Source organism: Mytilus californianus, unplaced genomic scaffold, assembly GCF_021869535.1.
Source record: "Mytilus californianus isolate M0D057914Y unplaced genomic scaffold, xbMytCali1.0.p SCAF_8, whole genome shotgun sequence".
Classification (NCBI taxonomy): Eukaryota; Metazoa; Mollusca; class Bivalvia; order Mytilida; family Mytilidae; genus Mytilus; species Mytilus californianus.
In genome coordinates this window covers 30,975,882-30,989,327 of record NW_026262734.1, presented here as the reverse complement: position 1 = coordinate 30,989,327, position 13,446 = coordinate 30,975,882, and the positions used below count along the sequence as shown (strand labels likewise).

Below are 13,446 nucleotides of genomic sequence, written 5' to 3'. Positions count from 1 at the left end.
TATGTCTATTAGCCATGGTGTTGTCTGTTATTTTGTCTTTGAGCCATGGTGTTGTCTGGTTTTTATGTCTATTAGCCATGGTGTTGTCCAGTTATTTTGTCTTTTAACCATGGTGTTGTCTGTTTAATTGTGTTTTAGCCATGGTGTTGTGTAGTTTTATTGTCTTTTGGCCATGGTGTTGTCTGTGTTTTGGTCTTTTAGGCATGGTGTTGTCTAGTTAGATTGTCTTTTAGCCATGGCGTTGTCTGATTCTATTGTCTTTTAGCCATGGTGTTGTCTGGTTTTATTGTCTTTTAGCCAAGGCGTTGTCTGGGGTTTTTTTTCTTTTAGCCATGATGCTGTCTAGTTATATTGTCTTTTAGCCATGGCGTTGTCTGATTCTATTGTCTTTTAGCTGTGGTGTTGTCTGGTTTTATTGTCTTTTAGCCAAGGCGTTGTCTGGGGTTTTTTTTCTTTTAGCCATGATGTTGTCTAGTTATATTGTCTTTTAGCCATGGCGTTGTCTGATTCTATTGTCTTTTAGCCGTGGTGTTGTCTAGTTTTATTGTCTTTTCGCCATGATGTAGTGTATTTTATTGTTTTTGGCCATGGTGTTCTCTGTTTTTTGGTGTTCTAGCCATGGTGTTGTCTGTTTTTTTTTGTCTTTTAGCCATGGCGTTGTCTGGTTTTATTGTCCATGGTGTTGTCGAGTTTAATTGTCTTTTACCCATGGAGTTGCCTGTTTGTTTTTTTTTCTTTTAGTCATGGTGTTGTCTGGTTATATTGTCTTTTAGTCCAGTTATATTGTCTTTTAGCCATGGTGCTGTCTAGAATTATTGTCTTTTAGCCATGGTGTTGTCTAGTTTTATTGTCTTTTAGCCATGGTGTTGTATGTTTTATTGTCTTTGGCCATGGTGAAGTCTTGTTGTTTATTTTGTCTTTTAGCCATTGTGTTGTCTGGTTTTTTTTAGCCATGGTGTTGTCTGTTAAATTGTGTTTTAGCAATGGTGTTGTATGTTTTATTGTGTTTAAGCCATGGTGTTGTCTGTTTATCGTGTTTTAGCCATGATGTTGTCTGTTATATTGTCTTTTACCCATGGTGTTGTCTGTTTAATTGTTGTTTACCCATGGTGTTGTCTATTTAATTTTCATTTACCCAGGTTTTGTCTGTTTGTTTTAAACCATGGTGTTGTCTGGTTTGATTGTCTTTTACCCATGGTGGTGTCTGTTTTATTGTGTTTTAGCCATAGTGTTGTCTGTTTTATTGTGTTTTATCCATGATGTTGTCTGTTTTATTGTCTTTTATCCATGGCGCTGTCTGTTTAATTGTCGTTTACCCATGTTGTTGTCTGCTTTATTTTCTTTTACCCATGGTGGTGTCTGTTTTATTGTGTTTTAGCCATAGTGTTGTCTGATTTATTGTGTTTTAGCCATGATGTTGTCTGTTTTATTGTCTTTTACCCATGGTGTTGTCTGTTTTATTGTCTTTTACCCATGGTGTTGTCTGCTTTATTGTGTTTTACCCATGGTGTTGTCTTTTTATTGCTGTTTACCCATGGTGTTGTCTGTTTATTTGTCCTTTACCATGGTGTTGTTTGTTTTATTGTTTTTTACCCATGGTGTTGGCTGTTTAATTGTCTTATACCCATGGTGTTGTCTGTTTTATTGTCTATTAGCCATGGTGTTGTCTGGTTTGATTTGACTTCTGGGTTTGCTTGTTCCATTTGTATCATGTTCCCCATTTTCGAAATGTGCAAACTATCTAATTGCAAATAAAGATCAAGAAATGCAATAACAATAAAAATAACTTCTTAATTATTTTCATGACAATGTTATATATTTTTCCAAAATAACTTGTAACCATTGTTAAAAGAATACATTTGTTTTGCTGTTGCTTTACTTCAGATACAGATTTCATTTTATACAGTCATTTACCAGCTTGCCATCAATGGGATTTTGCCAGGGTGAAGATTAAAAAATCAACATAGTAAATTAAGGTTCTACATACCTGAACAACATTCTGTACAGATACATTCTTTTCCAAATTATGTTTACAGTAAGCCTACAACAAAAATATTATTTACAATTTACATTGGACAAATGTAGTTGAAATAAAAATGCTAAGCTCAGTAAAACTCCCAATTTTTATTCAAAGTATAAAAAACAGAAAGTGTAACAGTAAATCCAGTTCGGTAGTAACATTTATCCCCAGGACTTTGTTTCCTAGGTAATCAAGTCCATGACCATAATTTTACTAGCAAAATAAGTCCCAGGATAAATTTTCCTAGGAAAGTAAGTCCATAGCTAGTAAAATATGTCTGGCACTTATTTTTCTAGTAAATATTTTCCAGGGACTTACTTTTCTGGTAAATTATGGTCATGGAGAATTTTTCATGCATATTTAGGTAAATTTTCAAATTTGTATCGAACTCTTCTGAAAATGATACAATCATAAAAATATAAGCTATTTGAATAATGAAATAAATGAAGAATGTGTCCATGGGATACAGATGATGCCCCAACTTGCATATACCATTATAAAGGGGCATAACTAGAGAACTGTAAAAGTGACACCACCCAAATTAGAACTTGATCTGTGTTTTGTGGTAATATAAAGCATTGTGTATAAGTTTCATAACATTTGGTTGAGGCAAACTAAAGTTAGAGAATGGAAACCAATTTTGGGACGTACTTACAGACAGACAAGGGTAACACTTAATGCCCATTCCGGGGACGGCAGGGGCATAAATAAAAATTTAATTTTTTAGTTATAAAAGTCCTTGTTATAATTTTTTTCTAGGAAAAAAGGGACCTTTAAAATTTCAATTCTTAAGACATTCCTAAATTTTAATTCAAATTTGCATAATTATTCCTTCAATAGTAAAATAAAGAAACAAAGATTTTTAAGCAATACAAATCATAAAAGTCTGTGATATCAATTTTCCTAGGAAAAAAAGTTCTGTGTAATTGTTTTGAAAAGCACCCAATGTCATATTTTACTATAATGCTGAAAGATTGATGTACAAATTAACTGTTAGAAAAAACTAAACAATTTAATATTTCATCGGTTACATTTTTAGTTCAAGGAATTTTCTTAGTAGCATAAAGGACATTGACATTTTTACCTAGAAATATTAATGAAATGGACATTAATACCTTGGAAAATTTATCTGTACACATTAATTACTGACATGGGACTAAAAATACTAGTAAATTCTGTAACCATGGACTTTTTATACTAGCAATTTGTGTCCACCCCGACACATTTTTACTAAGACTGATTTATCTCTTACAGAAGTAGGAGTAATGGCAAATTGTTGAAATTGATTAATAAAGGGTTTTTTACAGACAAGAAAACCTGAATCGATACTTGTCTTACTGTAAGTGTAATTATAGTATCTGACCAAACTAAGCTTTAATTGTGAGAAAATTAATATTAGAGAGCCAGGATATCTTCTTCAAATGTTTTATTGTATTCTGACAAATTGTCTTGATTTTGATGTAAACTTTACCTGTAGTCTGTTATTGGTGAACCCATAGAAATGAGGTGCAGGGAACAGATACAGGGAATCTTCTGGTGGCATTGTTGTATCACTGTAATAAATGTACCGTAACAAACTGTCAAACGCCTGTCTGGAGGGAATCATCTCTCCAATAGCAATCTGTAAATCAATGTTGTGATATTAATACATTTTATATAAAGAAGACTCCTTTGCACACAATACTGAATATTAAAAGATATTTAGAATTGTCAGTATAATGTGATAGGATGTCACTATTCATTTCAAATTATGATCAGAAAAAAACTTTCAAAAGTTTTCATACTTTGAAACAGCACAATGTTTACTACTCAACTCATTATGTTTCCAAATAGCTATATGCAATTGAGAATAAATGAATGGTCATCACCCTATACTCAATCTAAACTAGAGGTAATGTGAGCAAAGAAAAGTGTTCAGGCCCTAGCGAGTGGAAGAGTCAATCACAGGAAGGGACTGAGTTATTCAGGTCAACATAATTGGTACATAAATAAAATGAAAGATAAACTTACAGTCACTTTATTATTTTCTGGCATGGACCATCTAAACAATGCTTCAAAGTAACTACATCTGGCAGATAGAATAGCTTTGTGTGCTGGTATCTCTACACCATCTAATACTAATGTTACATCACACAAATCTTTTCCTGCAGAGTGTAGAAATGTCTCCAGGTCTTTCTCAAGTGATCTTGCTGAAATGAAATAAAAATAAAAAAATACCAACTGTCATGGATAGCTTCCTCAGAGAATGGATATAAGTTTCCAAGGAGGATACATTATGCACCTTATTTATTATGTAAATTTAAGTTTTACAAGATTATATGAATTTCATTTGAAATATTTTATAGAGGTTTTAAAGGCTGGAAAAGAGACAAGTCAAACATTTCTATATAAAATGGTAAAATTTCTAACTTTTGAAACACATTTTGAATACAAAAACATCAAGCAAATGATAATTACAAATGATTTGACTATTAAAAAAATTAACCAAAATCAATGTATTTTTCTAAAAAAAAATTCATTTTGGCAGAATCATGATTTTTAGTGGAATGTGGTTTTTATGAAATATGAGCCATGTTACTTACTCTGGGAACAAACAGAGTAAAATCATGATTGAATAGTTGTTATTCTTTTTGGTTGTCATAAAATGATAAAATTATGGGCAAAATGTTTTATCCAGCATTGAGTTTGAAGATAAATCACAGCTAAGATTACACAAGTCAAACAATCAACACTAAATATATAAACCAATGACCTGTTCCTGTAGTGGTTCTGGTTACACATTGTCTGAAGGAAAGGGAGATAACCTAGATTGATAATTCTACCATAAGAAGTATAAACTGCTATAACACTTATCCATGACCGAGTGACCTGTAGTGCTTTGATAATACTTTAACCAAGGATAGGGAAGATAATCTTAATTGATGTTTCTGCCATCAGAGTTTAAAACAGAAAGTACACTTACCCATGACCTGATCCTGTAGTGGTTCTGGTATTATTCTGACAGAATGAGGGGGAAATAACTCTCTCCTGATAATTCTATAAAACTTACCCATCACTTGATCCTGTAGTGGTTCTGGTAATATTCTGACAGAATGAGGGGGAAATAACTCTCTCCTGATAATTCTATAAAACTTACCCATCACTTGGTCCTGTAGTGGTTCTGGTATTATTCTGACAGAATGAGGAGGAAATAACTCTCTCCTAATAATTCTATAAAACTTACCCATCACTTGGTCCTGTAGTGGTTCTGGTATTATTCTGACAGAATGAGGGGGAAATAACTCTCTCCTGATAATTCTATAAAACTTACCCATCACTTGGTCCTGTAGGTAATATTCTGACAGAATGAGGGGGAGATAACTCTCTCCCGATAATTCTATAAAACTTACCCATCACTTGATCCTGTAGTGGTTCTGGTAATATTCTGACAGAATGAGGGGGAGATAACTCTCTCCTGATAATTCTATAAAACTTACCCATCACTTGGTCCTGTAGTGGTTCTGGTAATATTCTGACAGAATGAGGGGGAGATAACTCTCTCCCCATAATTCTATAAAACTGACCCATCACTTGATCCTGTAGTGGTTCTGGTAATATTCTGACAGAATGAGGGGGAGACAACTCTCTCCTGATAATTCTATAAAACTTACCCATCACTTGATCCTGTAGTGGTTCTGGTAATATTCTGACAGAATGAGGGGGAGATAACTCTCTCCTGATGATTCTATAAAACTTACCCATCACTTGATCCTGTAGTGGTTCTGGTAATATTCTGACAGAATGAGGGGGAAATAACTCTCTCCTGATAATTCTATGAAACTTACCCATCACTTGGTCCTGTAGTGGTTCTGGTAATATTCTGACAGAATGAGGGGGAGATAACTCTCTCCTGATAATTCTATAAAACTTACCCATCACTTGATCCTGTAGTGGTTCTGGTAATATTCTGACAGAATGAGGGGGAGATAACTCTCTCCTGATAATTCTATAAAACTTACCCATCACTTGATCCTGTAGTGGTTCTGGTAATATTCTGACAGAATGAGGGGGAGATAACTCTCTCCTGATGATTCTATAAAACTTACCCATCACTTGATCCTGTAGTGGTTCTGGTAATATTCTGACAGAATGAGGGGGAGATAACTCTCTCCCCATAATTCTATAAAACTTACCCATCACTTGATCCTGTAGTGGTTCTGGTAATATTCTGACAGAATGAGGGGGAGATAACTCTCTCCTGATAATTCTATAAAACTTACCCATCACTTGATCCTGTAGTGGTTCTGGTAATATTCTGACAGAATGAGGGGGAGATAACTCTCTCCTGATGATTCTATAAAACTTACCCATCACTTGATCCTGTAGTGGTTCTGGTAATATTCTGACAGAATGAGGGGGAAATAACTCTCTCCTGATAATTCTATGAAACTTACCCATCACTTGGTCCTGTAGTGGTTCTGGTAATATTCTGACAGAATGAGGGGGAGATAACTCTCTCCTGATAATTCTATAAAACTTACCCATCACTTGATCCTGTAGTGGTTCTGGTAATATTCTGACAGAATGAGGGGGAGATAACTCTCTCCTGATAATTCTATAAAACTTACCCATCACTTGATCCTGTAGTGGTTCTGGTAATATTCTGACAGAATGAGGGGGAGATAACTCTCTCCTGATGATTCTATAAAACTTACCCATCACTTGATCCTGTAGTGGTTCTGGTAATATTCTGACAGAATGAGGGGGAGATAACTCTCTCCTGATAATTCTATAAAACTTACCCATCACCTGATCCTGTAGTGGTTCTGGTAATATTCTGACAGAATGAGGGGGCGATAACTTTCTCCTGATAATTCTATGAAACTTACCCATCACCTGATCCTGTAGTGGTTCTGGTAATATTCTGACAGAATGAGGGGGAGATAACTTTCTCCTGATAATTTCTACCATCAGTGGTTTATCTAGAGATTCAAACTCCATACTATTTACAATCTGGTTGCAGTTACTCTCCTTTACTATAAACTTCAAACAGTATTCCTATAAAATAAAACAAGAAGATGCATGTGTTGTTCTGTGATGTATCTCCCACTAGTAATTACATACTTACAAAAAACTTTGCCCTTAACAGTTATAATGAAAATTTCAAATATTTTTTAACTAGAATTGACTGCCTGTCAGGTTTCACCATTGCTTACAGTTCAAATCAACATAAAAAACTAAAAACCCAAAATTTTCCTTAATACAGAAGTTGACTGGTTGAGTAATATAAAGCAAAAGTTGAAAAAGGATGGACAGGCAGACTGCACAGGTAATAGCTGTATACCACCTACTCACTGAATGGGTGTTGAATATTCCACAAAATATGACATCACACATTCACATTACTGGATCTTGAAATTTCGGCAAAAGGGGAACATATGTTGAATAAAGTAATCAATATTTTGTTAAAGTCAATAAATTTGTTTTAAAAAATCTTCCACAAAACAATTTAAATTAGTACAATCCTATTCTCCAAATACATGTCATACTGTGGATTCATTTATTTTCGTGGGTACCAATTTTCGTGGATTGAGGAAAACCTGCATTTTCGTGGATATTTGATTTGGTGTTTTGCCAAAGTCTGCATACAAATCTATAGAAAGTTTGTTACTTCATTAAACATATAAAGTTGTGGTTCACCTTTACCCATGAAATCCACGAAAATTGGTATCCAATGACTAATAATGAATCCACAGTAGGTCAACAAAGAGAAAACAAATGTTCAGGAGACAATATATCTTATTATATGTCCTGGTAAGTAAAATATTATATAAATAACACATAGCTGAGAGGGTGATAGAACAGATTGTTATCCCAAGAAAACATAGTCTATTTAATTTATTATACTGAATGTTTTTTTAATACTGTTTATTAAATTTCAAATAAAAAGTAATAAACTTGTTCATAACAACCATCTGGCCTTTTTCAATTTCTTTGTTATCTCTTTAAACTACATGGTATATTGAAACACATTCTCTGAATATAAAATGTGAAAAACGGCCGATATGTTGTTAAAAGGATGTTATAGCTCTTAGGCAAAGTAAAGATCACAAAAGATTTGAATTACTCTGCAATACACTTGTAGATCTCAAATAAAACTTGGTAGCAAGGATTTTAAATGTACAAACCTTTATTGAATCAAGACTTAGTTTAGCAGCATTATGAAGAGCAACCAAGACATTTTTATGGTTAATACAAGATTCTAAATACTGTATACAAAGTTGTTCTAGTCTGCCCATTTGGAACTGAAAAGAAATGACACATAAATTTTATTTTAAAGTTTTGACACACAAACATGTTTCAGAAAATACACTCCTTTAAAAAAAAGAACATATGTACTTACATGTTATCTTATTATTGTTTTAATATAAGGAATAAACTTTGAGCAGCATGTTATATTGCAAGAGCCTAAGATTGTGATAAGATGTATTACAACATTCTTTAACATGCTTGCAATAGACCAATCTTCAGTTGTTTTTTTATGAATGAGTTACACCGGTTGACCTGAGATCAATTGGTATTAATAATGTCATTGAACAATCAATTCTAACTATGACATCATATCAAAGCATTGTGACATAGATATCATGTTTATGAAAATATTTAGAATGTTACAGACATTGAGGGCAAAATTCATGCAAATATTTAATAATTAGTGAGCAATATTTTTATAATTTCTAAAATTTTAGATGTTCAAGGAATTGTTTCCAAGAATAACTAGTAAACATATTGCCAAATACTGTATTAAAGTTTAACACAAAAATCCATGGGAAGTATTTCATCCTTTATAATTAACAGAGAAACTGATTTCCTTTCATGAAATTCTTCAACGTCAATAGAATATTAAATTTCACGTATGACAGATACACTTGACTTCTGTGAACTGTGTAAGATTGACAATTTTTCTCCTGCTGATTCTCAATACAGGTATTAATCAAAGTACAAGATTTTTGCGGAAAATTATTAATCAAAGCAAACATCAATGTATCCTAGATTTAAACAGAAAAAAAGAGTCATTTTGGTAGTGTTAATTGTGACATACTGCAGATTCAAATTATTTGTTGGATACAAAGTTTTGTGGAATTTATGGGTACTGGTGAACCACATATACATGTTCAACAAATTACAAATTTTCTATAAGGTTTTATGCAGTCTTTTCAAAACCACAAAATCTAATATCCACTAAAATGCATTTTTTTAGTAACCACAAAAATTAGTACCCATAAAAATTAATGAATCCACAGTGATATCTAGACCAATAATTCTGCTTTTCATCCAATATCTGTAAAGTTCTCTAGAGCTCTGACATTTAATGCCACTTACCTTAATAGATAATCTATACACATCCATCATCATTAATATCACTTCATTACTATTATGTTCTTGGCCTGTAATAAAAAAAAATATTGGTTCTTTACACTATTTTGGGTTTTAGTCAAAAATCCAGTAGACAATTGTTCAACTACAGCAGGAATGAGATTGATAAGAGAAGCATATACAATATGCTTTTTCAGTAATGACATATAATGGTAGATTTTAACAAGAATGCATGCCTTGTTGTGCTAAGCATACCCTCAATCATAATTCAAACTATTGGTAATACAATTAACACACAAACTAAAAAAGGTCAAAGTTTGTGAGTCAAAGGCCAAGTTTACACATTGATAACAGCTAGAAAAATATGTTTAATCCTTATAATTCTCAACCCAAACATTTACTTTTCTTTATTTTTTCATTTGAACTTTCTTGGAACCCCAGGATTCCATCATGTGTATAGTGCATGAATATATCAAAGTGAAATCCACACAGTGTTCAATATTATACCATATTTTCCAGAATGTAAGGTGTCATTTTTTCCCCTAATGTTGTATCTTATATTCTGGGGCACTTTTTTGATCCATAAAAATACAATTTAATTTGTATAGTTTCTATAGTAATTCACCCCCTAAATGTCACATGCAACCTGTAGAAAAGGTTAAACATTGATATTCAACACGCTAAACACCATATGCTTTTACATGAATAATTGGGGTAAAATGTTAGATGTACAGTTGGTTTTGGTATATAGTTGTCTTAAATAGATTTTTTTCTAAGAATTTAGAATAAAATTTAATTGACTTAAAAAAAAACTAACATTAACTTCGGCCATTGACCTCAGGGATTATCAACTTTTCAAATGTCACTTATTTACTTCATCAAGTAATTGTGTATTCTAATATGACGTTCTTCAAATGCTTTGAGTACACACCCATGGTAAAATTTGAATATATTCATATGTCAGCTGATAGGCAATGTCTTGATTTGTTTGGGCTGTTCCAATCCTACTCCCACATCATATGCTTTTTATGAATGACTTACCTCATGTCAGATGGTGTAAATGACATCATTGAACGATGATGTAAGAATGTAAGGATTTTACGGGAAAATGAACGAATGGGAATCTGAAAGTCGTCAAAACATGAAAACATAAACAAACGATGGTAAGAATTTGTATAATGTCCATATCTTCTTAAATGAAAGTAAGATAGTCAATTAAATTCATCCAAATCTGTCTTAGTATGTTATTGTGTATCGTTTTAGAATGTCACTTATTCAATTTTCTTCGTCGTTTACATCAATATTTTCCCTTCACATAAAGCGCTTCGATCAAAAGAATTGCTGTCTTTGTCAATTAGAATAGAACTAATTCATATAGGCTTGAATTTATATAGATTTTACCACAGGTTGGCCCTTTATGCTGATATTTTACCCCTCGTTGTCACTCGTGGTAAAATATCTAGCATAAAGGGCCAACCCGTGATAAAATCACAATAAATTCAAGCCCCTATGAATTATTTCTTAATTATATCACAGATTTAATATTCACCATCTTGAGTAGGGAGTATTCGATCAGTATATATATAAGACAGGACCATCTGTAAAGCTATGTGATCAGCATCAGGGAGGTAGATTGTAATTGGCTCGGTAGACTGAATATCTTCTTGACTTCTCTGAAATATTAAAATTGAAATTACAATGCCAAAGTCATTCTATAAATTTGGTACAAAAATGTAATACATGTACTTGCAGCTGTTTGATCTTACTGTGGAATTAAGGAATCTACAGCATACCTAACCATGTGACCACTAAAAGGACCAGGATGTAGGTTCATAATTCATAAAAAGACTTGGTAAACTGTAAATTTCATTGACAAATCAGTTAAAAAAAAAAGAAAAAAAGGAATTCTTGAAAAATATGTATAAAATGTATGTTGCTTTTCATATTATTTCAAAATGTTTCCTTATAAAGTAGTAGTATTCAATGAGGCAAAAATGTTTCTACCATGTATAACACATTATTAAAAAAAAATACTGTAAATTCAGAAATTATTGCGTGCATTTATTATTGCGATTTTTGAAGAATGGACTAAAATGCAAGATTATTGTGATTTAACGGAAATCCTTGTATAAATATATGTTTCAAATTCAGAATGCATTGCAAACCTCATCCAGTCCCATTATTCCTATAAATAAAAATCTCAAAAATAATATCTGAATTTACAGTATTGAAAAACACTAAAATTTAAACTGTATACATAATGATCGATATAAAAAATAGCTAAAAATTTAATTAACGGGGCTTAAAAATTTCTTGGTTTACTGTACTTGTGAAATGCAAAAGTTCATCTATTATAAGGGAACACAAAGCTGAAAACATGATCGTGATAACAAAAGATTACTCTTCATTGAATAATAAACTACATGTATCTATAGTGAACACTGAGGTCGTGAGTTCGAACCCAGCATATTCGAAACCAATCTTAATTGACTAGGATTGTCAGTTTTCCAGTCAAAAGTAGGTGGTTCTCTTCAGGCACTCAGGCTTCTTCCACCAATAAAAACTCACTGCCAGGAAAAAGCCAATAGTGCTGAAAGTGGTGTTAAACATCAATCAATGTATCTATAGCAGAAAAATGTCACAGGACATTAACACAAACAAGCTGTTTTAAATGCAGGACGAATAATATCTTTATTTTAAACAAAAATGTTTTTTTCTCCAGAAAATGAGAAAAAATATGTACAAATGTAAGGGATAAAACTGCAGAGTGCATATAACACCTAAATTTGAAAGATAACTATATGTGTGCAGTTTAATTTTAACGAGGAACTTACTGTGTAACTAAATTTCTTAATTTTACAAAAGAAAGAAATTTGAATGTCATTTCAACTACGTACATGACAATAAAATATTGACCATCTGTTAGTAATATAAATATTTTAACTAATCAGTACAATTTTGTAACTTTCATTAATTACCTGTTCTTTGGCATTCCTGATTTTTTCTTCAAGCCATGATGACCTGGCTGCAACCACAGAAATGTGGGCTTTTATCTCCACATTGTCCTAAAAATATAGAACCAAGGCAACTTCAGATTTAATTTTATATAATCCAGAAATAATCAGTTAATAAAATGTAAAACTTTAATGTTTTAAGTTACACTGTTATCAACCAGAAATATTCAACCAGAAAATATGTAAGCTTTGAATATATAAACTATTCTGAATTATGCTAACGAAGCCATTCATGCTTTGATTTTTCATATTTTCCTAAAATATTCAACACCAAAAACATGGGATTTAATTTCTCCACTACTATCCTATAAGATGCAGTGACTTTTTATGTACAGTGGATTCAATATATTAAGTCAGGTATCAATAATCATGGATTTCATGGGTACAGATGTACCAAAATTCTTGTGTTCAACAATACACAAATTTCAGATAGGCTTATATGCAGAATTTATCAAAACAAAGATATTAAGTTTCTGTGAAAAACATTCCCAATCTATGAAAAATATTTACCTCTGAAACTATTTGAGTCTCAGTATATAATGTGTAAAGGATAATAAAAGGAACCGTAAATTGTATAAGTATAAAAATAAGGAGATGTGGTATGATTGCCCATGAGTCAACTATCCACTGGAGACTAAATGACATAGAAGTTAACAACTATAGGTCACTGTACAGCCTACAACAATGAGCAAAACCTTTACAGCATAGTGAGCTATAAAAGGCACTAACATGACAAATGTAAATCATTTTAAAAGAGAAAAACTTAACAGCTGGATTTAAGTACAAAATAAATGGAGAATGTGACTATGGGCCACAGATGCCTCGCTTGTAAATATGCATGAGTTAACTTCCACATACAGATGCAGGATTCACGTTATTAATTTAAGACCATTTTTTGTGATTATAAGCATTGTGAATAAGTTTCATAACATTTGGTTGAGGCAAACTAAAGTTAGAGAACGGAAACAACAGATTTAGCAATTTTTCCATTTATAAAGGGGCATAACTCAAAAACGGTAAAAGTGACGCCACCTAATTTCAAACTTGATCTGTGTT

The 13,446-nt window shown here is 32.4% G+C and overlaps 1 protein-coding gene across 4 annotated transcripts in view; it reads right to left on the bottom strand.

The window, feature by feature from the left end:
- The window catches only part of LOC127712249 (leucine-zipper-like transcriptional regulator 1), a 37,243-nt gene that overhangs the window by 6,833 nt on the left and 16,964 nt on the right, over positions 1-13,446 (bottom strand). For all 4 annotated transcript variants that reach the window (XM_052218571.1, XM_052218570.1, XM_052218572.1 and 1 more), the window contains 8 exons: positions 12,355-12,441; positions 10,926-11,049; positions 9,383-9,447; positions 8,188-8,304; positions 6,889-7,057; positions 4,031-4,209; positions 3,492-3,641; positions 1,988-2,041 (listed from right to left, as the gene is read on the bottom strand). In XM_052218571.1, coding sequence (XP_052074531.1) covers positions 1,988-2,041; positions 3,492-3,641; positions 4,031-4,209; positions 6,889-7,057; positions 8,188-8,304; positions 9,383-9,447; positions 10,926-11,049; positions 12,355-12,441 — 945 coding nt within the window. The remainder of the gene's footprint in view (positions 1-1,987; positions 2,042-3,491; positions 3,642-4,030; positions 4,210-6,888; positions 7,058-8,187; positions 8,305-9,382; positions 9,448-10,925; positions 11,050-12,354; positions 12,442-13,446) is intronic.